The sequence below is a fragment of the Oenanthe melanoleuca genome, chromosome 14 (genome assembly GCF_029582105.1).
Source record: "Oenanthe melanoleuca isolate GR-GAL-2019-014 chromosome 14, OMel1.0, whole genome shotgun sequence".
Taxonomy (NCBI): domain Eukaryota; kingdom Metazoa; phylum Chordata; class Aves; order Passeriformes; family Muscicapidae; genus Oenanthe; species Oenanthe melanoleuca.
In genome coordinates this window covers 6,022,993-6,050,535 of record NC_079348.1, presented here as the reverse complement: position 1 = coordinate 6,050,535, position 27,543 = coordinate 6,022,993, and the positions used below count along the sequence as shown (strand labels likewise).

Sequence of the window (27,543 nt, the reverse complement as noted above, 5' to 3'; positions counted from 1 at the left end):
GTTTTGAATTTAATACTCATCTTTGGGCTATCAGTAATATTGCACAGAGGCTTTTTTGGCTTTAAAGTTTTAAGATGTTTTCAGTAAACTCTTAAAACCCTCTCAAAGGCCCATCGTTAAAGTTCAAAGCAGAAGACTAATCATTATGAGGTGTTTGCAATTATCCCTCCTTCTGGTGTTATAAAAAGATGATGTTGAGAGAAGACTCTGTAAAACTTCAAATGCATCAAGGAAATACATGAAGTGCACAATACTGCCTTTAGGATTTGAAAGCAGAGGGGGGGGAAGCTCCCCTAAATTTAGGATGTGGGGTTTGTGGTGGGTTTGGGTTTGTTTTTTTTTGACTGCCATAAAATGCCTCAATCATAAGCATATGGTGAATGCAGGGAATTCACAGAAAGCCATCGATATGGAATGCCTGTTGCTAAAATAACTCTGCATTTCTTGAGCACCAGCGAGCGCTTCGTCCCCATGCCGGCCCCCCTTCTCCTGCAGCACTGCGGATGCCCTGCTCCAGTTCCAGCACAGCCTGCTTTTATCCCTGCTTCCTGCTGCATGGAGGAGCACGCTGGAGACAGCCCGTGCCTGTTCTTGCTCAGCCTCTCCAATGCTGATCTGGGAATGATTTGAAACAAAACCCCTTAGTCCTCTGGAAGCCTCCGTCGTGAAAAATCATTTCAAGTTTATTAGGAACGGCTGCGGCCACACGTACGTGGAAAAAAGAAAGCAGTAAAGAGGCAGAAAGGGGGAGGCAGCGGTGCTGAAGCACTTTCTGAAGTAGGGGAGGGGTTGCAGAGCCCAGAAATAGGCAGCAGGACTCTTGTTTTCCCTCTTTTCAGGAGGCGGCAGCCGCTTCCCGGTGACACTTAATAATTAAAGATAACGAGAAGCGCAGGAGATAAAAACAGAGCTTTCAAAAGCTCCCTGGATGGTACTTTTGTTCTGGGCAGAGGAGGTTTTATTTGGGGGGAGGTTGTCTCTGTGTGACTTGCTGAGCTTTTATCTGCTTTGCTGCTGTATTTTCTCATTCCCAAGGGCAGTTTGTTTCTCCAGCAGCTCTTTCTGCTTGTGGCAGGGCCCTGTGTGGGTGCTGGATGAGGCTCCTCTGCAGCAGCATTGTTGTACCAGGCCTCCCTGCCATGAAAAGGTGCCTCTCTTAGCAACCCAGCCCTGCTCCTGGCTAATCCAGCCACAGACCGTGCTGCTGTGATTGGTTCCGTGCAGCCGCATTCCCGGATTCAATGGGAGAGGGCTGAAAGGAGAAGCTTCCTCCATGAAGCCTTTCCCAGGTGGGGGATGGCAAGGGCAGGCTCCCACACTGGCCAGGGATGAGCATTTGTTTGCCTTGGCTGCAGCATGGGCTGCACAGAGCAGACACTCCGGGTCTGGGGCAAAGCTTGGTGCTGTTTTGTCCCTTGAAAACACAGCTGCTGCTAATGACCACGTCTGCTTTCTGCAGATAAAGAGGGTGAATGCATCTCAGAGATCCTTTGGCCACCTCCCTTCTCCCATGATGCAGCAGAGTGTGGGGAAGGGCCACGTTGTAGCATTGCTCTGCATTTCCTCTCCAGCAGAAAAACCAAATTACATCTTTGCTCAAAAAAACTGCCCAGTGCTGAGACCCTCCCCCAGGGTTGGGAGGTTGCTTTTTTCTTCTTTTTTTTTTTCTGTCTTGCTGTAGGCAAGGCAGCTGACAGGAAGATGACTGTTAACTTGACAAGATAAATGCCTTCAATCCACACAGCCTGTGAACAGGCCATTAAAATTACAATCTAATCCTTTATTAAGGGACTTGAACCCGCTCAGGGAAACGGACACAAGAAGCTTTTGAAATCCTTCTGCAGCCTTCACCCCATGTGATGTTAAAAGGTTTCTCACCACAAAACCAGCTATAAGTGTGCTAATGAAATCTTAATTTTTGGTGTGGGTGCTTTACCCCTCGATGAATCTGTCATCTTTCTAATTACTGTGGTATTAAAAAACAGCCTTTGCTTCCAAAGAATTAGAAGTGTTTTGCAAGATTCACTAAAATAGCACCAGGACTTGTTTGTTGGGTTTTTTTTTAATTCTGACCTAATACACAATATGTATTAGGCAGAACTTGTGGCATCAGCTTTCTTTCAGAACATCCTAAAATTATCTTGCTGTTTACATATCATCAATTCTTTTGTTCCATCTGGAATGTGGATCTTTCCTAAATACTGAAGGTATTGAACAGTGCTGTGTATTCATCATTTGCCAAATTTAATGTCAGCCTCTTAAGTAGGAAGGTGCTTGTTGTGCAATGTATTTTTTTTTTTTTTTTGTTCTTTTTATAATAAGAGACACCAGTCTTTTAGAAATACTGGTGAAAAAAAAAATTCCAAGTCTTGGTATGTGGGATTAAGTGTAAGCACTTCTTAACCTTCTAATGGGAAAATACACTTTTATCAGCAGAGAAGCAACAGTGCTGATAAGTTCTGTTCTTGGAGATGTGGTTTGTTGTGGCTCTGCTGTGATTTGTGGTTTCAGAGCTAGTCAGGAACTGTTCTGATCCAGGTCTGTTCCTGGCAGGTTTTCACACCCAGGGTGTGCTGTGAGCTCTGCCCCTCTTGGACCCCCCGAGGGGATGGAACTGAGTGGGGGCCTGTGGCTGCTGCCCTTTGGGGGATGTGTTTTATGTTGTCCTGGGGAGCTGCAGGGGTCAGTTTGGAGGTCTGGCAGATGGGGTTTGCTGCTCCCTGTTTCCCCTGGTGCTCTGGGAGCTGCAGTAATCAGATCCAGCATCACCTTGGGTGAGTGCAGCTGGCTCCAGCCCCGGGGCAGATGGATGTGTCCAGCCCCATTAGAGGGAGGTCAGCTGCAGTTTAAACTGGGAGGAGGGAGCAGCCCTGGCTGCAGAAGGGTCTGGTAAAGTTGTCTTTGATGTGTCCCATTCTGTGCAGGACTGACCAGAGCTGCATTGAGGTGGTGACAGGAAGGGGAAGCACCACTTCACAGGATTAATCACAAATTTTTGTTGGAAAGGACTTTAAAGCTCATCTTGTTCCACCTCTTGCCATGGACAGGGACACCTTCCACTATCCCAGGCTGCTCCAAAGCCGTGTCCAGCCTGGCCTTGGGCACTTCCAGGGATACAGGGGCAGCCACAGCTTCTCTGGGAATCTTTGCCAGGGCCTCCCCACCCTGCTAGGGAAGAGTTTACTCTGTGATCACAGACTTAGACTAAAGTAAAAGCATTTTGTTATGTTAAAGTGCACATTTCTAAGCTTTAAGGTGAGGTTTAACCTTTGTGTGAGGAAAGGAAATACTGAGTGATCTTGCTCAGCTGAGCTTAAAATATATTTCTTGTCACATAAACCTTCAGGTGCATCTTCTCAGTAAGTGGCAACAAAATGGGAGTGGTGGCTGTGTCTATTTTCAACAACATTGCAAAATACAGTCTGAGAAGGAAAAAGAATAAAAAAAAAGAAGTCTTAAAGTTTGAAACCAAGCTTTGAGAGCACTGCTGGGGCAGCAAAAGAGCAGGGGTTGTTTGGTTGCCTGTGGAGCATGCCCAGGTGGTTTTCCAGCCAGGAAAACTGATACTTGGGGTGTAGTTAGGTATTCCACAGAGGCTCAGAAGAGCTATTCTTCAGCAGCTTTTATGGAGATAGATAGGCTGAAATTAACAGCCCATGCAAGCAGCCTGCTTGGAAGAGGGAAAAAAAAAAAAAAGCATGTCCTGGAAAGTCTTAATTTTAACCATTGACTCACAGAATAATAAAAGGGAGGGAAGTATTGAGTTTTTGGCTTTCTGCACATTAAGATAACTTCAGTCTCCCAGGGAAACCTTATCTGGTGGTGGAGGAGGGGACTTCTCCATAAGCTTCCCAGGCTGTACATGTGCAGGACTGTCAGCTGGGGACTGGGAAGCTTAAAATCATTCCAGTGTAGCTGCAAGCACGAAGCATATTTTGGATTTAGTTCCACTCTTCAAAATAAAGGATATTTTTCACATTAAGAGTGTTCAGGAAAAAAATGTATGTGTTTTGGCAGGACTGAAATTAGGAAGACTAAAACAAGCAGAGTCTTGTGCTTTGTGGAGTACTTGGGGCTCAGGGTTCCAAATACTGTCCTGGAGGTTTGGCTGCTCTCCCTGAAATCTCAAGGTTTGGTTTCATCCCCACAGACATGCAGAAACTCACCTGAGGCTTCATTGCATCGTTGGATCTCACTGATACTCCTTTGAGTTAAGAGAACTGAAGGTGATCAGAGGCAGAACAGTTTCAATTTCTGGCTTGTCCTTGTGTTCTCTGTGAGCAGCAGCCCTGAATATTCTTACTATAACCTCTAGACAGACATTAAAGAAACATATTTCGATTTATGCCCTTCTCAGAGTTACAGATAAGATCTAAATGGCACCATTTAGCTACTAGAGCCAGGATTTAAGTTGTGTTAATTCCAGCTGTTGGGCCAAAAACTCTACAAGTGCTAGGATAATGTAAATATTTAATAGACTATTGCCATTAAAAAGATTAACAGCTCTTCAGAGGGGTGGAGCTGGGTCACAGTTCTCTGGTTTCCATCAAGTCAATGAATTTTAGTGCAGATCTCCCTGGAAAGCTGATCCAAGCATCTTGGTCATATTCCACAGAGTGCAGGTTATTTGTGCTGCTGCAGTTCTCCCATCACAGCTTTGCTTTTGGGTAAATCTAGGCCAGCCCCAAAGGAGGACAATTCAGCCAAATTAGTCTCTTTTGGTTTATCCCTATGAAAATATGCTGAAAAGAAAAGCAGCATTGAGAGAACAGAAGCTCTGGCTCTGAACAAATTCCTGCTGCAGCAGGAATTATCCCACTGATTCCTGGTATTCCTTGATTTCCAGGAAGATGATGAGAAGATAATTCATGAGATTCAGAAGGAGGCTGAAGAGGAGCAAAGGAAGAAGAATGGGGGTAAGTCACTGTTGGGATCAGACTGGAGGGTGGATAATGGGGCTCTGGACCTTCACTGGATTCTGTTCCTCCTGGGAACTGGTCTGTTTCAAAGGGCTGTTGCTGGAATTGTGAGCAAGCACAAGATTTGTGCCCAGCTCTCCTGTGGCACTGGTGTTGTGGATGTCTGTGCTTGGCAAAGTAACTGAGTAGCAGCAACACCTCTGAGCTTGTCATGGGGTGCACAGGGGCTGCCCCACATCCCACAGCAGGAGATGCTCCCCCTTTGTGGGTGGTGGTGGTGAAAGGAGCCGGGCTGGAGAGCTCGTGGAGCAGGGGGCCAGCAGTGATGCTGTGGAATGTGCTTGCAGTGGGGATGGCCGAGGTCAGCCCACAGCCTGAGCTCAGGGCAGTGGGTTTGTGGGTGACTCTGTGCTCCCCGTGCAGAGAACAGCTTCAAGCGCATCGGGCCTCCGGTGGAGAAGCCCGTGGAGAAGATGCAGCGCATCGAGGTCATCCCCCGGCCGGTGCCTCAGAACTTCCACGCGCCGCGGATGCCCCCGTACCCCTTCGTGCACCCCCCGTTCCCCCTGCCCCCCGTGCGGCCCCTCTACAACAACATCCCCCTCAACATCGGCCCCATCCCCGCCCCCTACGTGCCCCCCCTGCCCAACATGAGGGTGAACTTTGACTTTCCCCAGATCAACGTGCTGGAGCACAACCTGCCTATGCACTTTGGCCCTCAGCCCCGGCACCGCTTCTGACCTGTCGCCCCAGGGCAAAGCCACCCCGTGATGTCACCCCCTCCCCACTCCAGCCCCTCTGGGGTTCAGCCAGCAGCCAGGGGACTCAGTGACCCTGCACTGCACCCTCTCTAGGGCTTCTCCAAACCTTTGCAATCCAACATTTCAACCTGTGCTGCAACAGAGTTTGGTGCTACGTTTCCCAGGGGTGGAGATTGCCCCTGAGCTGGTCATCCAGATGTTTTGTTTTGACAAAGCCTGTTCAGGCAGCTGTTGGGAGGAAAACTGAGACTTTGTGGAACACAGGGAGACAGCAATTCCTTGGGGAATTTCCAAAAATCCTGTCTTCCTGCTGGCCAGAGCAGCAAAGTGAGTCTTGGGGGAAGGGAGGAGACACTTGGCATCTGGGTAAGTGTAAGACCTTCAGGAGTGAGGTAACAGGAGGCAGCTGCCCCATCCTGTCTGTGCTGAGGCTCAGGGCTGGGGTTTCTGGTTCTCCAGCATCCCTGTATCCTGCTCACACCTCCCAGCAGAAATAAATTGCTCAAAAGCAAGTCACTGTAGCATTTTTAGTGTTCCTCATTCTCCAAGCAGAGCGAGGGGCTGCAGCAGCTGTCCCTTTGCTGAGGTCTTGGTGGGAAGCCAAGAGCCATGTTCTATTTGGTGTTAGGAAGTGGCAGGAGATTTGGGCACCCAAGTCTTTGGCTGGACTGAACTTGCCCCCTTTGAAGGGCTCAGTTTTTTCCCCCAAAGGTGTGTGCCCCTCAACTTCTGAAATGTGGCCTTTGCTTTGCTGTTCTCTTCTGGTGTCCCAAACCTCCCCCAGCTTCTGGCAGCAGTTCTCAGGCAGCTGCTGGAACCACCTGGAGCCAAAGCTGTGCCCTTTATTGTAAAAACTGCCTGGGAAACACCCAGATAGATGTGTAGGCAGTGATGTGTCCTTTGGTAGGAAAATTGGGAAGGTTCCCTGTAGCTGCAGCAAGTTGGGAGCCCCCATACCCAAACCCTCAAAACCCAATGGGCAGCTGGAGCCCCATGCTGCAGGAAGCTGGCTGCTTCCACAGCACCAAATAACTCACAAATATGTGTGTGTCAGCTTAATTGGCTTTGGAAAAGCATGTCAAAAGTTAAAACTGAGTATTGCTAGGCTTAGAAAGTGAGGGAAAAGCAAAACTTCCTTGTGAGAAGTGGGGGATGCAGTGCCGGGCTGTGGGAGGAGGGTGGCACAAAGCCCTTTCTCCACAGCCCTTGGCTGTGCTGTCTGGTACAGGCCCCATCTAGAAAAGAAAATGTTGGAGTGGGAAAAAACCCTCTTCCTAGGAATGTTGGGCTGGCTTTTAGCAGCCCAGTTGTGCTGTTGTTCTCCAAATGTTTTGTTCTGGCCTTCATCCTGTTCTGTCCTGCTGGGAACTCTCTGGGTGCATCTCCCCTCTTGTCATTCCCCCCTGTATTTCAGCATCCAGGTGTTTTGTGAGTTTATTTGTTTTTTCAGGTAAAATTCCCTGTCTCCACCTCACAGCTTCTGCCAAAGCCCCGTGTGCAGCATCCCAGGACCCCGGATCCCCTTGGGTGCGCAGGGAGCACTGGGCACGGGGTGCCAGTGGGATGCTCCTGCACAGGGGCCTGGGACAGCAGCTGGGGACTGTCCTCCCCAGGAGGGTCTCCCACACAGAGGGGCTTCCATGCCTTTTGGAGCTGAGTGTTTTTCCCCTTGCCTGTGGGTCAGACATTCCCTGTGGAGCGCTCCTCTGTGCTGTGGCCTCTCTGGCATTAATAACCAACTGCTGTTCCCTTGCTGCTGGAATTTTCTATTTTGAATGAATTTATTCCTGGCAGCAGTCAGGGGGCTGCAGGAGCTTTATCACTTGCTGCTCAGCTGGGCTTTGACCAGGTTTAAATCCTGCCTTGCACCGGCTGGTTCCTGCAGCAGCCGGGAGCAGGAGTCCTGTTGGATTTGGGCAGGGAGGGCTTTGTCACAGCAGTTACTGGGAAAACAGACCCAGGTCAGAAGAAGCAGTGGTGGCTTCCTTTATGGAAAGGGAATCCTGTTTGTTCAATAGCTTAAATTTTCTGGGCTCAAGGGCTGGTTTGGATGAGCCCTCCAGGCTCTCTAAGGCACTTGCCCTTCCTGGTGGGTGCAGGAAGGATCAGGCAGTGGAGGGGAGGCACAGCTCAGCTGCTGAGCCAGTGGCCCAAACTAGGAAGGAGGTAGGATGGTCATCCAGCAAAAAATGGTGGTCCAGTCCCATCTTTTGGTGCATGTCCAGGGATATGTGGGCAGGGAGAGCAGAGTCTTGGCAGAGGGAAGTGTGGTTGTGGAGCAGAGGGGCTGGAGAAGTGGCAGCAGAGGTGGCAGGGGAGGTTGGTGGCTGTGGTCCATCGGGGTCACTGCTGCCCTGACACAGCTGTCATGGTCCTGGAGGAGCCTGGAGGATACAGCTGGGAGAGAAGGTTCCCTGTGTCCCCTGCCAAAAGCCAAGGGCTTATTTGTGTCCAAGAGAGGATAAATCAGTGTCTGGTCTGTGATGTGTAGGTACACCATGCCCAGCACTGTTCCCCAAGGAAACACCCATGGCACCAAAAAGTGCAGCCCAAGCTCATGGCTGCTTCCCCCTCTAACCCAGGAGATCTCAAGTTATTTCTAAATGTGTGTTGATTTATTAAAAAAAAAAAATCCACCCAATCCAGCCTCGACCTGGTCTCTAACTCCTGCATCCCACTTTTCCTCCTGCCCCAGTCTTGTTTAAAGGTTTTGAAGGCAATGAAAAGGTTGCTGTGCCCAGGCTGATCCCATAACAGGTACTTCTTACAGCTAATTGCAGTGTCCCATTTACTTGCCTTAAAGGTGGAGAGAGAAACTTAGTATTTGCACTTAGCAAAACATTGTATTAAAAGAAAAAAGAAAGACCTGTAAAGATGTGCATGTTCTGCAACTTTGTATAACAATAGCTGAAAATAAATAGGTGGTTTATTAAAAAAAAAAAAAAGAGAAAAAACCAAAAAATATTTTTCTTTACCTTCTGGTAGTAAACAGTTCTAATATTCTGTGTGTAAAAAGTTCCTGTATTATATTGTAATTTGAATTTTTGTAAATAAATTTGTGCACTCTGGCTTTCACCTGTGTGCTTTTTTTACAACCATGACCTTGTCTTCCCATCCTGCCTGTGCCAGCCTGGTGCTGGGACAGTGCCAGGGAGTGGGGCCAGATCCCAGCCTGTGCCACTGGAAACTCCCCAGGTCACAAGGCAAAAACCCATTTCTCACCCTCTGGAACAGCTTAACCTGTTCCATGTGCTCCAGAGGAAGAAAATGGGATAGAAAATGGTTTCCAGTCACTCCTTTAAATGGAAACTGGGATGGGGAAAGGCTGAGGGGATTTCCCCTCTTGCTGGAGTGGTGGTGAATGATGGTAAATGCAGAATCCAGCCTGGAGGGGAAAAAAAGGAGATGTGTGCTGGCAGCTGGGGAGAGGGGAAGGGGGAGAGTCCTTCCTGCAGATCCAGAGCCCCTGGCCTGGGTGGGCACCCACTGCAGAGCTGCTGCTGCCCTGGCTGGCTGGCACAGCCCAGTGTCACAGCCAGGTTTGCTCCTGCACACACAGATGTCACACTGAGCTGCTCAGCATTTCCTGCACTGCCCTGATTTCTCCCTGTTTATAGGACTGCACATCCTTCCTTCCTTCCTTCCTTTGGCTCTTGCAGGGCTCATCCCCCCCATCTGATGGTGAAGGTCTCTCTAGGCACTGCTGTCCCTCTGTCCCCTGGGCTGTGTGCCTGGGGGGAGCTGAGCAGCCCCCCCGTCCCAAACTTTGCTTTTTCCCTACCAGCTTTACATTTCCAAGGCAAACAGGAGCTGTCAGTGCCTAGCCAGGCTGTGGTGGTGATGGTAAGGGAATTCTGGCTGCTCTTGGTGCAGGTGCTGTTGGTTGAGTTTCAGGTCTGGTTTCAGTTGTCCTGGGAGGGCTGGGGGCACATCCTGGCTCCTTTGGCAGGATGTGAGTTGTGCTGGGCTTCCCTTTTCTCTTTAGTCCTTTACTTTTTCCACATCCCCAAGTAAAGGAGACTGATTGCTGACCCCCAGCCAACCACACACCCCAACCCACCATTCCAGGGCTCTTCCCTCCCATCTGGGCCATCCCATGCAGATGAAACACCTGAATAAAGAGAAAAAGCTCTGTGGGGGCACAGCTTTGCTCCTGGCTGTGAGGGCAGCAGGGCTGGTTTGCAGATGAGGTGTTCCTGACCCATCCATGGTCACCCATCCCCAGATGTCCCTAGGTTCAGTAGCTTCAGGCTGTTCTGAGTATCTCCAGAGGTGACCCAGCCTCCAGCTGTCTTTGGCTTTACCCCTCTTTGGAGCCTCTTAGTCACCATTCCCTTCCCACCATCTCAACTCCTTAGAACCAGCTCAACTTTTGTCAAAGTCTCCAACAACCCCAAATCTCCACACTCAGGCTCTTGCCTCATTAAAGGCTGTTGCAGCCCCAACAGACCACACACCAGGTTGAATCCGAATGCAGGTTTTATTTTTTAATTCATCTTTCTCCATTTGAACTATTTTTCTTTTTAAGTTATACAAATGGCACTTACAAAAAAATAATAATAATTAAAAAAAAACCAAACAAACCCAAAACTTAAATTTTCAGAGTGAGATGTTTTCAGAGAGTCACGACACCCGATAAGAGGAAACAGGAGAGATGTTTGACCTAGTGTCACACGGGAGAAGCCAGAGCAGGAATTAGATGGTTGGGACGGTGACGGGGATGGGGGAGGTGACACGGGGAGGGGGTGAAGGCCAGCGAGAGCGTGTGTCGAGTCACAGGGTCACACAGGGCTGCGAGACACTCGGTCCTTGCGGGGGCAGCGGGCTCCAGGGGATTGGTGGTGCCAGGGGATGCGTGGTGCCCCTGGTGTGAGCGCAGAGCCGAGGTAGAGTCCAGCCGGGATCCCCTGCACCCGCCAGGGACCCCAGCCCAGAGCTGCCCCCCTGCTGGGGACAGCCCAGAGCTCTCCCAGCTGAGTTTAGCACCGAGCTCCTGCGGAGGGGAGTCCCTCCCCATGGCTTTAAGGCTGACGAGCCCCTGCCTGGCCCCCGGCAGGAGGGACCGGCCCTGGTTTGGCACGGCAGCGATGCCGAGAGCACCCTTGGCGTGGGGTGGCACCAGCACTCCCCTTCTCCAGAGGGGGCCCACGCAGGAAAAGGCTCCTTGGTGTGTTTGTAGGGAGCAGATCCCGGCCCTGGGAAGGCCCAAAAGGATAAAGTGCCTTTCAACACCCTAAGGAACACGCAGCATCACCCGTTACAGACAGCGATAAAATCTAATGCAGACCTAGTACAGACAACAGCTGGTCACACAGTGCCATGGAGAGCATATATAAATAGAGACTAACAAAAATACTGTTTTGGTCTTTTTTTTTTCTTTTTTTTTTCCTTTTCCTGTAGGGTTGCAATCCATGAGAGCCCAGCCCAGGTGCCCTGGGGGTGGTGGGACCAGGAGCTGCCCCCTCGGGGTGCCCGTGGGTGCGGGCGATTCCTAATTCAGCATTAGGTGTTCAGCGATTCGCTTCACTGTTCCAGTATTTTTCGAGAGAGAAAAAAAACAACATCAAAGGTACTGATGCAAATATCACTGTGCAAAGTTTGCTAAGGAACTTTTCTATTCTGTAAACCAAAATCTGCAGTTTATGCTTCCAGCCACTGCCCCAGGGAGATCCCGTTGGCCAGCCCGGCTCCTGCTGGGACCGAAGCCCACGGGAGATGGGCTGGATGAAGCCCCCACCCTGGCAAGGGCTGGCTCTGTGTCCCCCCATGCCCTCCCCTCCAGGCACAGCAGTAGGACCAGCCGCAGGGCAGGCTGGACCCACCATCAGGGTCTGGGATGCTCCTCCAGAGCCAAAAGCACAAGGAGGGGTGGAGGGACAGGAGGAGCATGGGGCTCCATGAGATGAAAGGCTGAGGCTTTCCAGACAGGATCACCCTAAAGAATCATTTCCAGGTGTTTGGGGAGGGACAGCTTGCTGGCCCTTCCACAGGGATGTGCTGGCATATGCCAGCCCCATCCCCAGGGATGCTGTGATATGTAAGGTCACCTCTTGCAGCTCAGCTGGGGATGAACCTGCCCCACAATCCAGGAGGGGAGAGAAGCTGCTGGAGCAGCCAGCTGAGCCAGCTGAGCCCAGCACCATCGCTGCACCCCTGACTGGAGCAGGGCAGGACAGGATGGATGCTCCAGGGGACACTGGCAGCACAGTCTGAGGCTGTGCCAGTGCTGATATGGCAGAAGCGAGCACAGAGGTGATCTTATTCCCTTTTTTTAATCGAGGAGAGGAAAACAAACTACCTAAGGTGATGCTCAGGGCCAGGAGGGGGATACGGCCATTTCCAAGCCCAGCAAACCTGGAGGGAGGCAGGGATGGGGGGATAGAGACAGACCCCTCTACAAAGCTATAGGCAGGCAGCCCCACCACTTTTCCAGTTCTTACAGGGATTTACGGAGACCCACCTCCCACATAACGCACCAACTGTATGGCAGGAGGGAAGGGCAAGCCAGTCTGAAAATCCTGTTACAGAGAGGAGAAACAGAACCCAAAGGAAAAGAGGACAGGAAGGGAAAGAAAAGTTGGCAACAGGAGGTACCCTAAAGTGCATTAATATTCCCAGAGGGTGGAGGCGTCGATGGTGTCAGCCGATGCCTTGAGCACCCCGGCGTGGTCGCCCTTCAGGTATTTGCCATTGATTTTGATGGCCACTTTGTTATAGTCGCAGAACTCAAAAAAGAAGTCCACGGGGGTGTCGCTGCTGCTGGTGACGGACGACTCGTTCCCCACCATCCAGTACTTCCCAGTGGTATCTGCAGGACAGGGGACACAGGGGCCTCGTGAGCCACCACGGGCACCCCAAAGGCCACCCCACCCCAGCCCAGAGCTGCCCTGGGGACTCACCCTTGATGTTGTAGGCGCCGTCGTTGAACTCCAGCTGGAAGACGTCGTAGGAGGAGCGGTTGGAGTCCAGGGTGCCGGTGACCTTGCGGCAGCCGATGAAGCCGTGCTCGCCGCGCAGCACGATGATGGGCCTGTTGATCAGCTTCATCACGAAATGCTCCGTCTCGCCTGCGCCGAGGGGACAGGGCTGTGAGAGCAGCCAGGGGACACAGAGCCAGACCCAAAGCTGGCAGGCAGAGTGAGGAGCAGGGGCCGTGCCCCTCACCCCTTCCTCACCCACCTTGTCTGTCCCTCCCTCTCAAACAATCACTTATAACTTACTGCCTGAGCATCACTGGCTCTGGGGGGACTTTGTTCATCCCCTGCTGCCCCAGTGTGGGGTCCCTAAGGGTCCCTTACCCGCTGTCTCCATGGAGGCTGCCAGCTGCCCGTTCTTCTTTGCCGTCACGTATTTGCCGTTGGCAGCTTTCAGGGTGATGCGTTTGTCGCACCACTCGATGTCAAAGTAGCAGCTGGCGTTCCTGTGGGGCAGAGAGGTCAGTCAGGGGCTGTGATGGAGGGGGACCCTGCCACTGCCACCCTGCTGGCTTGGAAAGGGCCCTGGCTGGATCAGCAGAGCCTGGTTCGATCTGTTTTTGCAGGATGAGCCGTGCTGCCGTGGCCATCCCGCTGGGAAGGAGGCGGGCAGGCAGCCAAAGGCGCTGCTGGGGTTTCCGCCTGGCTCTCAGGGTTGAACTGCAGGGCAGAGCATTTCGACAGCCCCAGCCAGCAGGAAGGATTATGTGGCCCCAGGGACTCGCAGAGCATCGTGGGCGGCAAGCCCCGACCCATCCCTGGCTTTCCCAAAACGCACTGCCTCTGCTGGGAAGCATTTGGGATGAGCACCCAAGCTGGAAAATCCCCCTGGAATTCCCCTGGGAGGTGCTCTGAAGCCCAGGCACCGCCTGGGTGACAGGGCACTCACTTTGTGGAGGCCGTGGACTGGATGCCCCCGTTGGAGGTGAGGGTCCAGTACTTCCCAGTGTAGGTGCGGAAGGCACATTTCTTGGTGTCCTTGTTGATCTCCAGCTGGTAGGTCTCCTGGTCACCCTCCTCGTCCTGGTTGGCTGAAAGGTCCATCCCTACAGACCAGAGACAGGTGGAGATGGAGGGGTGGGACCACAGCCAGGGGCAGGGCAGCCCAGGAAACAGCTGAGAGGGGCTCCTGCTTCCTGGGTGAGGCTCCCAAATCCCTCACACGGATCTCCCCTCTGGCACTGGGGCTCAAATCCAGGCTTTCATTTGCTTATTTGGTGTTAAGGTCCTAAACGAGGGGTGGGCAGCTGTGAGCTTCCACTCCTCACTCAGCAACTCCATCACAATGAGAGAAAGACCAATATAGATACTTTATAAGGAAAAGGGCTGCAGTTTTTCCCAAAGGTGACAGCCAGGTTACTCAGCCCATTAGCAGAGGCCACTGCAGCACCCATGAATCCCAGCTCGTGGCATGTTTAAGGACCATGACAACATTTTTCATCCACAGTTGTCACATCCCACTGGGGCAGTGTAGTGTGCAGGGACAGGAGGCTCAGGAAAGCCCCAAGGCAGCCAAGCCTTTCCCTGACTCTCCAAAACCATCAGCACCAGCTGTCCCCCAGCTCTGCCAGCCAGGATGGCCCATCCCTGCACCCAGGGGCCAGAGACAGCATTTCCATGCAGAGGAGGATGCAGCTGGTCCTGGGGCCACCAGCCACAGCCCTGGGCCACTGCCAGCCACGTGTGCATCCACCTCAGGCCCTGAGCCTGAGCAAAGCTGCTTAGTCAGGGCTAGCAGGGCCAAAACTGCTCCAGAGCTCTCCAACTTGGTGGATTTCAGCCTAAAAACACTTTGGGGATGTGAGCCACAAGCTGTAGCCAAAGGCAATGGCTGAGCTCTGTGCTGGGTTTTGGGGAGGGAGTGGGGTGCAGAGCTCAGCCCCACTAGTGAGCTCAGTGAAATGGGAGTTCAGTGGAACTGGATGAATTTTCCAGAGCCAAAGACACCTGCATCCCTCCCTGCTGCAGGGGTGCAAAGGCTCCAAGTCCACATTTCCTCTCAGTTCTGGTCCTTTCAATAAAGTAAAGACATGGGGGTGCTGGAGCATGTCCAGAGGAGGGAAATGAACTGGGGAAGGGTCTGGAGCACAAGTCTGAGGGGGAGCAGCTGAGGGAGGTGGGGCCCCTCACACCTCCACAGTGTATCCCAGTTTCTTGGCTGCTGGGATTTCAAGCAGTGCTGCACACAGTCACTGCAAGGGCTTCAGGGACTGCAGCCTTGGTGGCAGGAGGTCCCAGCAGCTGCAGCCAGCTGTCCTGCAGACACAATTCCCTGGGCTCCACATCACCCAGCCCTGGCTCCAGTCAGGCCCCATCCCAACGCCCAGGAGCAGCCTCTGCTTTGCATCTCCATCACCCACCTTTCCTAAAGGGGCTTTGTTCCCAAAGGAATCAGGCTTTGTTCCCAAAGGGATCAGGCTTTGTTCCCAAAGGGGTCAGGCTTTGTTCCCAAAGGGGTCAGGCTTTGAAGGCTTCACTTTGTTGGCCATAATCTTATCCCCCACATCCCAACTGGCCGATGGCTTCCACCAGTTCACAGCATCCCCCTCTCATCCTCCAGCACCTTCTGCATCTCCCACCCCTGGAAGTGTTCAGGGTCAGGTTGGATGGGGCTTGGAACAGCCCAGCCTGGTGGAAAGTGTCCCTGCCCATGATCCCTCCCAGCCCAACCGTTCTGTGACCCCAGACTCTCCTGACGGACACGCAGCCACCCTGGTGCTTCCCTCCCCAGGGTATCTGGGGCAGTGGGTGTGATGGCCACCAGCCCAGCCCCACTGGCCACGTCCTCGGCTCTCAGTCACCTCCTCCCAGCACTGCCAGAGGCTGAGCTGGTGCTTGTGGGAACATTTGGTTTTGATTTTGCATCCTGGCGTCAGGCAGCTCCAGCCCCAGCCCGAGCTGTAAATCGGAGAGGGGGCTCTGTGGGGGCTCAGGGAGAGGCTGGGCTGTGGGGAGGTGACCCTGGGGGACACAGCCCATCCCTCAAGGCTGGCAGCACCCCTGGGCCCCCCAAACTTGGAGAGCTGTGGGTCCCTGTGGTTTGTGGGGGAGCAGTGGGAGTGGTGCTTCCCCTCACTGACTTTTCTGGGAAGAACTCGCTGACCTGCAGGGACCAGGCTGGGGATGCTGTGTGCCACAGCCCGGGCTGGAGACAGGACCGGCAGTGCCAGGAGCCTGCAAACACTGTCCCTGTCCCCAGAGACCCGGGCGTGGAGCACCGGGCACACACCGGCCTCCCCCAGCTCCCTTTTCCACACAGCTTTGGCTTCCCCCTCTGCCTGGAAGCAGCCGGCAGCAGGAGGGTCTCCCACGCCCCCTCCCCAAAAGCCGCCGGGGGTTGGGTTACAGCGACTCAGCACAAAGGAATGCGGCGGGGCTGGGCAGGAGGAGCCTTCAAAGGGCTGGGACTGCAGACTGGGGGCTCGGAGCCGGCGGGGCGGGGGAAATGCAGCAAGCACAGGCTGCAGGGCCATGGGGGGTCCCTCCGAGATGTCCCCGTGTCCCCAAGGGCGGGACAGGCTGTCCCCACAGCCACCCCCTGCTGTGGCAGGAGCCGCAGCCCCGGCCCGGCCGCTCCCGCTGCAATCACGGATTAATTAACGCTCCTGGTAAATTGACAGTCTGGAGCTGGCACTGCTCTTCCTGACCTTGACGAAGCTGCTGCTAATTACAGCTGGAGGCGGGAGGGGGCCAAGAAAACGGCGGCTCTTGGGGAGGGGGGTGGAGGTACCTGCACACCCCAAAATCCCCTTGTGGGATGTCCTCCAGCTCTCTGCAATACTGGGGACAGTGCAGAGGTTGGGAAGGTGAGGCATGTTGTCATTCCTAATGCTGAATCCCTTGGCTTGAGGTGCTCAGAGAGCTGGAAAGGGCTCCCCGAGTATTTGGCTGCCAAGGTTTCCAGGCTCGTGGTTTTGACGCTGGCCCCAGGACCTTGAGGCTCCAGGATTGATGCTGGAGCCCTCGCTGCTCTCCAGCCCTGACTGTGGATCTGTGGCCACCCCAGAGCAGGCACACACATTCCTGCACCTCCCCCAGAGCCGGGCTTCTCCCTCTAAAGCAGCAGTTTGTTGTAGCTCTGTTCACCTCCACACCATGGGGGACTGCAGACCCGGCGTGGGGGCATTCAGGGTGTGTAGAACAGTTTCCCTCTGCATTCAGCTTACACAGAATCTCTGCCATGAGCCATCCTGGGATGCTGGTGAGAGCCCTTGGGATGGGCTGCATGGAGAGGAGCACCTTTCCCACTCTCCTTTCAAAAACCCCACGGTTATAGCTGAAAACACCCGAGCCCAGACTGCCTGGATTGGCCCACGGGAGTGCCAAAGACCCCGGGGCAGCAGGGCAGGATTTTGGGATGGGGATGGGATGCTGCTCCCAGTGCTGCCGGCACAGGTCGGCTCTGGGCTCCCTCTGGGCTCTGGCACCTCCACCCAGCACTGCACCCACGGGTGCTCAGATTCCTCCTGCCCCCTCCCTGCCCTTCAGCTGGGCTTACACTGCACCCCTGCAGAAATCCAAGCTGGTTTTTGTCTAAATCCAACAGCCTGGAGCACGAGGAACCAGCAGCTCCTCTGCTGAGGGTGCAGCTCTGCAAAGGGGTCACGGGTAGGGGTGAAACATGAATTTCCTGAAAAACCCACCCCTCCTTCCCTGTGGATTTCCTGTGGCTTTGTGGTATCCCCCAAGTGTCAACAGGCCACTTGGCATCTCCAGATGAAAATCTACATCCCAGCCTTCGTGCCCCCTGCCCTGGAGCAGCCTTTTCCTGCCTTGCCGTGGCACTGAGATGAACTGGGGGGGTGAAATCCGGCTCAGCCCATGCCGGGGGGTCCTGCCCCAAGGCACAGCTCGCTCTGCCAGCACGGCACGTCCAGGCGCGCTCCCCTCACCTCGCCCTCCTCCCCAGATCAGAATTTTGGAATTCCTCCCCCCCGAGCCAGCCCAGCCCTCCCCGGGCTGGCGGGGCTCTGCCCCCGGACCCCCACAAAGGGCTCTTTGTTGCCGCAGCCGGGAGAAAGGAGCCATTGAGCGGGAGGAGGCAGCGCCCGGCTCTGCCGCCTCCGAGGTGCAAACGGGAGACGGGGACTCTCAGGGATCCCGTCCTGCTGGGCTGGAGGCAGAAGGGGGGTGCCAGGGACACCCCCAGCCCCGTGCCGGAGCAGGGGAAGGGCTGGCACCATCCCTTGCTGCCCCGGGGTGTTTGTTGCGGTCCCCGGTGTGCAGGGGATGCTGGCACCGGCCATCCCGGACAGGGAGGAGTCGCCAGGCCAGGAGCTGTCCTGGCACCGGTGGGACAGCTCCGTTCCAAAGCTGGATCCCAGCCGCGGGAACCACAGAAGAACCCCATGGGCCCATCCCTGCTCCTCCCGTGGGGCAGAGGGGGACAGCCACTGCCGTCCCTGCTCCCTCCTTGACTCCACACAGCCCCGAGCCGCCTTTTCCCACGAGGCTGTGCCGAGCTACAGCCACCCCCTGCCCGCATCCCGTATCGCCCATCCCCAGGGGCCACGGGCGCATCTGCCAGCAGCACGGCGCTTATCAGCTCGGCGGGGGAAAGGCTGTCTGGAGCCGCTTCCTCCGGCGGCTGCTGCTGCTGCCTTCTCGCTAACCTCGGGGCACGGCGCTTTCACAATGGGAGGCGGATGAGCCCCAGAAAGCGGCGGCTCCCGGCCTTTCACGGCCGTCGGGAAGGATAAACCGGGTGGAAACGGCTTCTCCAGCCAAAACGGACTCGAGCGAGGATGTGCAGCCCCAGCGCGGCCCTTCCCGCTGTATTTTGCTTGGAAAGGGGCCGGGCACAGCCCAGAGCCCTCTGTTGCTGGGGAGATTTGTTCCCCCCCTTCCTGCTCCCCCATCCTTTCCGAATTAGACAAAGCCGGAGGGTCGGCCAGCAGCATTCCCACCCCTTCCATGGGGTCCCCCGGCACCACGGGGTCCCCACCGCCGCCGCTCCGTCCCTCACATCTCTCCCCACATCTGGTTTCCCCATCTCTGGTGACAAAGGGCTGCAGCAGCCCTTCCCCCACGGCGCTGCGGCACCTCCCGCCATCCTCCCGCCACCGCCATCCTCTCCTCCTCTTCCCCAAATCCCCGTGCCTGGGAAAACAATCCCCACTGCCCATCTTGGCAGATCGTATTATTCATTTTTAATGGGCTGCTTTGCGGGATTTTCCCTCGGACAGGAAAAAAGCGTGGAGCTCCCCGCACGGAGCTGCCCAGGCACGGATCGGGGCTAAGCAGCAACCTTGAAATACAACACATACACACCAAAAAAAAAAAAAAAAAATCCCCGCTGTTCCTCCAGGCTTTGCTACATGCTCGCACCCATCCCAAACCCGGCGTGCTCCGGCCTGACCTGATGAGCCCCGGGGCACCCCCGGCACACAGTGGGGACCCCAGAGCATCCAACACGGAGCCCGTTTGCTCGCTGGGCACTCGCGGGCAGCTCTGAATGTGGCCGAACCCCCGGGGCGGTGACACCCAGCAGAGGGGACGGGGAGGTGCGGCGGTGCGGAGGCACGGCTGCCTTTGTGCGGGTGGGTGCAGGATGCGGGAGCTTTGGCAAAGCTCTTTATGTAACGCTGCCAGGCAGCCCCCCACCCACGGGAACTGCAGCCCCCCGAGGGAACCAGAGCCCCCGCAGCCTCCCTGCCCCGCTGGGCAAACGGCTCAGCCGCGCTCGGGCGAGATCGGTGCAGGCTTTGTTGGGCGAACAATGAGCTCCAAAGGAAGGAAGGCGAGGGATACAGCCCTGCCTCCTTCACGGCGAGGGAAGACTCCATCCACCCCTCGCAGCCCCCCTCCCTGTCCATCCCTGCACCCCAAGGCAGGCCCCTCGCCATCCCTGCCCCCCGGGCGCCCCGCAGAGCGGATGGTGCGGGGACGGGGGTGCCGCGGGGATGGGGGCCCCCAGGCAGCGATGATGGAGGGATGCGGGAGGGGGAAGGGGAAAGGATGTGGGAGGGATGCGGGGGGATGGTGATGGGGGTTTGGGGGAGGGACCGCGGGCAGGCATGCTGCGGGGTGCAGGGGGTGCCCGGGGGAGATGGGGGCTTCAGGGGAGGGGTGAGAGAAGGGGTTTGAGGGGGGGAAGAAGAGGCGATGGCAGAGGGATGCAGAGGGGCACCCTATGGGGTGGAAGGCAGCGGATGTGGGGGGCTGGGGGGCAGTGCTGCGGGGGCGCCACTCCGAGATGGCGATTCTGAGGTGATGGAGTGGAAGCGATGCCGGAGAGATGCAAGGATTGCTCGGGGCGGGCGATGCCCGATGGATGCCGGAGGGATCCAGGGGGCTGCTCGGGGCGGGCGATTCTCGGGGGAAACTGACACCCGAGGGATGCAGGAGCACACCCCGAGGCGGCTCCAGCCCTGGGACTCCGGGGCGGCCGAGGAGTTCCGTTCCCCCCACCCGCAGCCCCCATCCCCTGGTACCTTGCCGGGTGGAGACATTCCTATCATTGCCGGCTCGCAGCACGACCTGCGGGCAGCTCTGCTCCAGCGCGAAGAGCTCGTCCTTGCCCACCTTGGCGCTCTTGCCCGCCTTGAGGGTGCCGCTGGGCCCCGAGGGCGCCAGGTAGCGGCCCTCCCCGTCGCGAAAGGCCACCTTTCCGCAGCGGAATTCCAGCGTGAAGGCGGTGCCGGGCTCGGCGGCGGGCACCAGGCGGCCGTCGCTGCGGAGCAGGCGGTGGTCGCAGCTCTGCAGGCTGTAGCGCTGCTCCACGAACAGCAGGGTGATGAGCGCATCCACGCCCCACGGCACGTCGCGGTCCACGGCCAGCTCGTCGCGGCGGGGCCCCAGGTGCGCGTAGCGCTTGCGGGCCAGGCTGTAGAGGTTGGCCTGGGGGTGCATGGCCAGGTGCACGCTCCATTTCTCGGCGGCGGAGACGGCGGGGGCGAAGCAGGACAGGCGGTCCTCGGTGCCGCCGAAGAAGCGGCGGTGGGGCTCGGACTGCAGCGACCACCGCCCGTCGCCGTGGGCCAGCACCAGGAAGCGGCAGTCGGGGCCCGGCTCCTCGCTGTCGCAGCTCACCCGCCCGTCCTTGTCGGCCGCCAGGTACCGGCCCAGGTGGCTCTTGAGCAGGACGGCGCTGGAGTCCTCCCCGTCCTGCTCCAGCGTCCAGATCTGCTTCTTCTTCATGCTGGCGGCCGAGGCGTTCACCTTGAACCCGAACGCCTCCGCCGTCAGGTACCGGTTGCTGCAGTTGATCAGCCCGAATTGGATCTGCACCGGCTCCGCCGTCCCGTTCGCCGTCATCCTGCCCCGCCGCCGACCGACACCGAGCGAACGACACCGAGCGCACGACAGCGAGCGCCGCCGCCGCGCCCGCCCCGCCGCCGCCTTTATAGCGCCGCGGCCGCGGCACCGCCCCCGAACCCCCGAACCCCCCACCCCCGGCCTGGGCAGGGCAGGGCAGGACCCCCGAGAGCCGCCGGGCACCATCCCCGCCTCCCTCCCTGCTGCGGGACCCTCCCGCATGCACAGACGCTTCCCCGAGTGACAAAGCCCCCGTGAATTGCAGGATGCTCCCACGTTGGAAGACCCCCCCCAGTGTATAACGGGATTTTTCTATGCATTTCAGGAGCTTTCTTGAATTGTGGGACACCTCCCCTGCGAGTGCCCACTGCATGGCACTTGTGGGACACCCCTCCCTGCATTTCAGGAGCCCCACACAATGCAAGTTCTCTTTTCATGGCAAGACTGCTCTGGGCCCAGCACGAGCCCCCTTGCAATGTAAGACCTCCCCATAAACTGGAAGACCCCAGGACCTTCCTCCTGCCTTTCAGGAGCATCCATGAATTGCAGGATTTCCTCCTCCAGCACTAGTTCAGCATGGAAGACCCCTCCAGGAAGGGGCCCCTCGAATTGAAGGACTCCCAAACACACCTAGAAAGACCCCCACTGTAAAACAAGACCCCTCCTTGTACTGCAGGGTCCTACACATTGCAAGACCCCCTGAGCATTGAGGACCCTTCTCATTATGAGACCACCCCTTGCACTGCACACCACCAACCTGAACTGCAAGTCTCTCTCCTGCACTGCAAGAACCCCTCTGATTGCACATCCCCATCCCACTCCAAGGCACTGTGAGACCCCCCTGCACCCCCTGTCCCTCCTGGGCTGCTGCCATGTCACAAGGCTGTGGGACAGATGGGGAGAGGGTGACGGATGCTGTGGCCTCCTGCCATCTCTGAGCCATCCCAGCGCCCTGTGCCAGGCACCAGTGAGGCTGGAGCACCCTGGCCCTGGGGAAATGAATGCCCACAGCAAATCCAGAAGAAAAACAGTGGCACCCTGCACGGGGGAGCATTTTGAGGCCATTTCTCAGGGGGTGGGTGGGCAGGTTGCTGTGCATGCAGTGGTCTGGTGGCACTTACAGCAGGCCTGACCTGGAGATGGGCAGAATCCAGCCTGGAGAGGGCTGTCTGTGTCCCCACTGCACCTTGGGGACAGGGACATTTCTTGTGTCTGTAACAGGGACACAAACCAGTAAGTAGGAGCACAGCTGCAGGGGTCGATTTGGAGCTGGCTCAGGCACAGCCCTGCACTTACAGGGGGGAGCTGGTTGGAGGGATGTGCAGAACCAGAAAATTGGAGGAAGAGGGATGATGGGAAGGACAGATGGGGTGGTTTTCAGCTGGATCAGGAGCTGAACTGCCTGTCCCAGATGATGCAGGACAAGTGAAGAGCTAAGTGTGGGCATGGATGTCAGGGCACAACTGTGTGCTCAGGGCTGGCACAAAGAATTCCCCCAGGCTTATCCAACCCAGGCAGGATGGCATCCCACCCCATCTCCCAAGGCCCTTCAGGCTCCACTGGTTCTGCACTGGCTGTACTGGTTAGAGCCACTGCTCCACCCCTTGCCCGGGGGTCACTGGCACAACAGCCCCAGGGCAAAGCTGCCAGGTTGGGATGGGGTTTGTTTTCCTGGAAGTCTTGGCCAGACCTGCTCTGTGCTCATCCTTACTGCCCAACCCTGCAAGTCTAGACAGACCATTGCCAGCCAGAGCCAACCCCACAGCCTCTTGTCTGGGCTGGAAACAGTCCCCCCAAGCTCCAGTGAGGCAGATCCATGTTTGTCCAGCAAATCCCTTTTGCTGCTCTGGCTCAAAGCCCCCCTGCATTAAGATCTGGCCATGAGGCTGAGCAGCTGCCTGGACCCACAGCTGCTGGGCTCTGCCTTCCCTGGCTGCCACGGGCAGATGGTGATGAGGCCAGGAAAGAAACAGCTTTTCTCCTCAAAAAAAAAAAAAAAAAAAAAAAAAAAAAAAAAAAAAAAAAAAAAAATCAATTATGCAGAGAAAGAAAAACCCACGCTGTTTTCTCCCCAGTGCCCAGCACTGTGGCATGGATGGGTGACACTGTGACACTGGTGGATGGTGGCACTGCCTGGCTCAGCAGATCCTGTCCGTCCAGAGCAGGCACCCACTCTGCCTGCACCCTCTGCTCCTGGGGGATGGGAGAGCCCTAAACAGTCTGACACCTCTCCACACATCACTGTGGTGGCAGAGGGTGCCCAGCGCCCCCTGACCTGGGGCTGCAGCAGCCACAGCTCGTCTCCCGAGTGCACCCGTGCGTGCCGGTGCGCTGGAGCGGCAGGAAAGGCGCTGGGTTTCCCTCTGTACATCGCATTTCATCTTTGCACGGCTCCGTGACTAAACGCTCTGAGGTCATCCCCCAGCCCTCCCACCGCCGCTCCTGCAGGACACCCAATCCTGGCACACGGCATCCATCGCAAGGGAGGAGGAGCGCCCTTGGAGGGGCTGCGACACCCGCTGGGACCGCAAGGACACCCCAGATCCAAAAGAGAGAAGAGCCCTGGGCTTGGAGTGAGCCCTGTCCTGCCTCCCCAGGCACAGAAACACCCTGGGGTTTCCTTGCTGGCCTGGACACTTTTGTGTTTGCAAGCAATGCCGGGATTTTCATCGGAGTTTGTGATATTGGGAAGGCAGAGCTGGACACTGCAGGGAGGGTGGGATGCACGGGGCCCAGAGGGGACAGAGACAGCACATGCAGTGTACAGCAGTGTCAGAGGAAGAATCTGAGGTGCAATGGGCTGCTCAGCCCTGTGTCCCCGATGTGGAGGCAGCAGAGATGCCCCAGGGCACAGGGACAGTGTGGAGGCAGCAGCTCCAGCCCCAGGGATGCTTTGGGTGTGTGTCCAGCCCCAGGGATGCTTTGGGTGTGTGTCCAGCCCCAAGGATGCTTTGGGTGTCTGTCCAGCCCCAGGGATGCTTTGGGTGTGTGTCCAGCCCCAGGGATGCTTTGGGCTGTGTGTCCAGCCCCAGGGATGCTTTGGGTGTCTGTCCAGCCCCAGGGATGCTTTGGGCTGTGTGTCCAGCCCCAGGGATGCTTTGGGCTGTGTGTCCAGCCCCATCCTGCCCTCCAGAGCTCACAGACCCTCGGCCACCATTGTGCCACAGGGTTCCAAAGCTGGTGTCACCTTTGGAACACATCTACCCTCTGGATTCGAAGATTCCAGCCTGGCCTGAGTCTTCCTCATTCTTCTTTGCTGTAGGAAATTTGGGGGCTCCCTGTGGGGGGCTGCTCGTTGGTTTTCACCCCAGCACAGTGCACACCAGCCATGTGCTTTCCCTGGGACACTGTTCAGTGCTCAAAGCACACACAGGCCCATCCTGGGTGCTGATGTCCCCCTTGGGGGTGGCAGTGGCTGTGGGATGGCCAAGGCTGGCCTGGGAACCCCCCACAGTGCAGGTGCCCACTCACCCATGGAGGGTCTCAGCAGAGACTGGGGATGCAGTGCTGGTGGTCACCCTCTCTCCAGCCACCTCCACCCACGTGGGACAGAGTTTGTGACAGCAGGAGTTCTTGTGCAGGATGAGGTGACCTTGTGCAGCCATCAAGGCCTCCAGTGGGATAAAGGGCTCTGCCAAAACCACCCAGAGATCAGAGACCACTGTACAAGGGCTGGGAACAAATCCCAGGTGCAGACAAAATCCTGGCTGGAGGCTGCATTTCCCCAGGTCCCCAGTTGTGCCTTGCTGCTGCTGGGGGCCATGGGGACACCCCAGGGTGCCTGGCTGTCCCAGCCTCACTGCCATATGCCAGCAGCCAGCTCAGCAGAGGCTCTCTGATGGTCCTCCCGACAGTTGGCAGGCGCCCTGGCCTCATTAAAATTGTATTAGGCTGTATTTTAAAAAAAAGCAGCAGCACCAGGGAAACAAAGAGCAGCCTCAGAGAGGGGCTGAGAGAGGCAGATCGTGCTCAGGGGATGCTTTCCTCTGGGATGCTGCCCCAAGGGGTTTGCTCAGGAAGCAGGAGACAGGGCTGGAGGGTGATGGGGGCTCAGCCACGTTCCTCTGTTTCCTGGACATCAGGATCAGTCGTGGCACTGGTCATGTGGTTTGCTCAGCTCTTTTAGCTGGATTTATCCCCTTAGCTTAATTTAATTGCATCCAGGGAGCAAAAAGGGATGGAAATGCTTGAAGCTCCTTCTTTCAGGCAGTTTGAATGTTGGACACCAGCAAATGAAGGAAGGAAGTGGATGAGTGCACAGACTGTCTGCACTGGGAATTCATCCCTCTCTTCCCACCCCAGCTCATTTTCTGGTGTTTTCTGGTGTTTTCTGGTGTTTTCTGGTGTTTTCTGGTGTGGTTTTTACATTACCAGAAACTAAAGTGAAAACTTGCTCCTTCCTCTGTCTCCCCCAAGGACTCTGCGGAGGTGGGGTGGAGGCTGGAGGCTGGTTCATCCAGCAGGAGAAGGAATTTTATTAGGGCAGCTTAAAAGACCTTTTGTGTAGCAGTGATTAACCTCTGTGGTGGGGAGGATGCTCTTTGTCCTGGACCCAGTGTCCTGCCTGGTCCCCGGGGGCTCTGCTGGGACACGAGGCTCTTGTAATCCTCTGCAAGTGCCCAGGAGCAGAGAGGCACAGGGCATTCTGTGGGACAAAATAATCCATTACCAGGGGATGCTTTCCAGCCTTTTAAAAAAAAAAAAAAAAAAATACATATACACACACACACACATATATATATATATATATATATATATATATATATATATAAGGAAAAACCAAAATTTTCCCAGTTTGCAAGCGGAGAAGGGAGAGCCCTGGGGGTTTTATAGCCGTGAGATCCCAAGCAGGAGGCTCAGAGGAAGATTCCAGTGCCAGCCCTGTTGCCTGTCCCCGCTTTTATTTCCCTGCTGCAGCGCAGAGTCAGCACAGAGGAGTTTGCAGGCAAGAGGAAAGTGTGTTACCAGCGTCTCCCACGCAGCTCCAAAATAACCCGGGCCGGGCTCGGCAGCGCCGGGCGGAGCAGGTGACTCAGCGGCTCCTTCTGCTCCGGTTTCCTCACGCCTGGATCCACTCCCACTGTGTCCATGCCCTGTGTCCGGCCCCTCCAGGGCTGCTGAAGGGTTCGGTGTGCACAGGAAGGGTGTCAGGGCATGTTCAGGTATTTGCTGCCTGAATTCCCAGGGCACAGCTGCTCTCTGCATCTGCAGCATCCCAAAAATTCTGGTCTGGGCATGGCTGGGATGGTGATCCCCACCTCTGGCAGGATTCAGCACCACGCAGTTGTTCCATCCTCACGTTGAGATGGAGCACAGGCATCCCAAGAGGGATGGAAAGCCTTGGGAATGAGTCAGAGTGCAGCAGGGGGGTGTCAGGAACGGGGACAAGCAGATTCTGATCAGCCACTGTGGATGGGGTGAGGAGGAGGTGACAGCTCTTGTTTTTGTTTGCCATCTCCCCGGATTGTCACAGCATTCAGGGGTACAGGACACGGCAGGATGCTGCTGCAGGGTGCCAAGAGCCCCTCAGGGGCTGCACCCACAGGTGCACAATCCCCTGGTGGGGTCGGGGGGCTGCAGCTCAGCCTGGAGAGAAACCGAGGTCAAGCCCCAGCAGGAGCAGGGGATTCCCCCTGAGACCCCCAGAGCAGGGGGAGCATCTCTGCAAGGATGAGGGATGGGTAATAGGAGCAGCAATAGGAGCCAGCTGGGAGCCCCCGGGGGATCCTTATAAAGGGCTGAGATGGACAGGGAGGGGCTTTTACAGCCTGTGGCTTGGAGAGGAGGTGAGGGGGTTGTTTGACTCCTCGGTGGCAGTACTGGGGCATGGTGGGTGGGATGCAGGGCAGCAGCAGAGCTGCACCCTCACCTGCAGGGAGGAGGGGGGATTTTGGCCTGGGAAGGGGCTGGAAGCAGTGGTTTGAGGCTGGGGGAAGGGGTCAAACCTCCCTGCCCAGCCCTGCCCCACCAGCTGTGCCTTCCTGGACCCAGAGATCCCCTTCCAGATGGATAACTCCATTGTCAGTGGTGAAAAGAGTCCATTAGCCAGGATTAGGAACGGGGCCTTTGGGGATTAGCCCTGCACCTCCCACCTGGCCCTCTCGAGCCCCTGGCCCTCCTTGGTGCTGCTCCAGCAGCTCTGTAGTCCCTTTGGTTTTTCTGGATGCAGAAGGGAATGGGATTCTAACTGAACTACTGGGCTGAGAAATGTGGGAAGTGATGAAAGGAATTGAACTGAGTCCCCAGGTGAATTGACATCCTGCTCCCCATTGCATTTTCTCATGGAATTGCAGACTGTCCCAGCAGCAGAACCCCTGGGACAGGGGGCTCTGCAGCCCCCAGCCCTGCTTGGCCCAGTGACACAAACTGACCTGCTGGTGTGGAATGGCTGCTGGAAGGCAGGAGGGAAGGGAGTTGTCCCGGGCCAGGAGTCCTCACAGCCCTGCATTTACCCCCTTCTGTTCACCCACCCATCTCCCTTCAGTGTCTGGCCTGCCTGTGCATCCTAGTAGGGGGGCTGGAGGCAGTTCTGCACATGGAGAAACTGAGGCAGTGGGAGTCCAGCTGTGCTTGCCATCTGGTTTGTGGGAAACCACATCTGGGTTAGAAGTTGAAGTTAAAAGTTGTTCTTCC

The 27,543-nt window shown here is 56.2% G+C and overlaps 2 protein-coding genes across 8 annotated transcripts in view; one reads left to right on the top strand and one right to left on the bottom strand.

The window, feature by feature from the left end:
• Positions 1-8,755, top strand: part of RNF216 (ring finger protein 216) — a 155,004-nt gene extending 146,249 nt beyond the window's left edge. For all 7 annotated transcript variants that reach the window (XM_056503418.1, XM_056503422.1, XM_056503419.1 and 4 more), the window contains 2 exons: positions 4,847-4,916; positions 5,343-8,755. In XM_056503418.1, coding sequence (XP_056359393.1) covers positions 4,847-4,916; positions 5,343-5,659 — 387 coding nt within the window. In that variant the 3' untranslated portion in view covers positions 5,660-8,755. The remainder of the gene's footprint in view (positions 1-4,846; positions 4,917-5,342) is intronic.
• Positions 8,756-10,141: 1,386 nt separating this feature from the next.
• On the bottom strand, positions 10,142-21,002 carry FSCN1 (fascin actin-bundling protein 1). Its single transcript, XM_056503435.1, has 5 exons — positions 20,088-21,002; positions 13,544-13,700; positions 12,979-13,100; positions 12,580-12,747; positions 10,142-12,488 (listed from the first exon to the last, which is right to left on the bottom strand). Exons 1-5 carry the CDS (start codon positions 20,908-20,910, stop codon positions 12,286-12,288), a joined length of 1,473 nt encoding a protein of 490 aa, XP_056359410.1. The 5' UTR covers positions 20,911-21,002; the 3' UTR covers positions 10,142-12,285.
• Between the last annotated feature and the right edge of the window lie 6,541 nt (positions 21,003-27,543).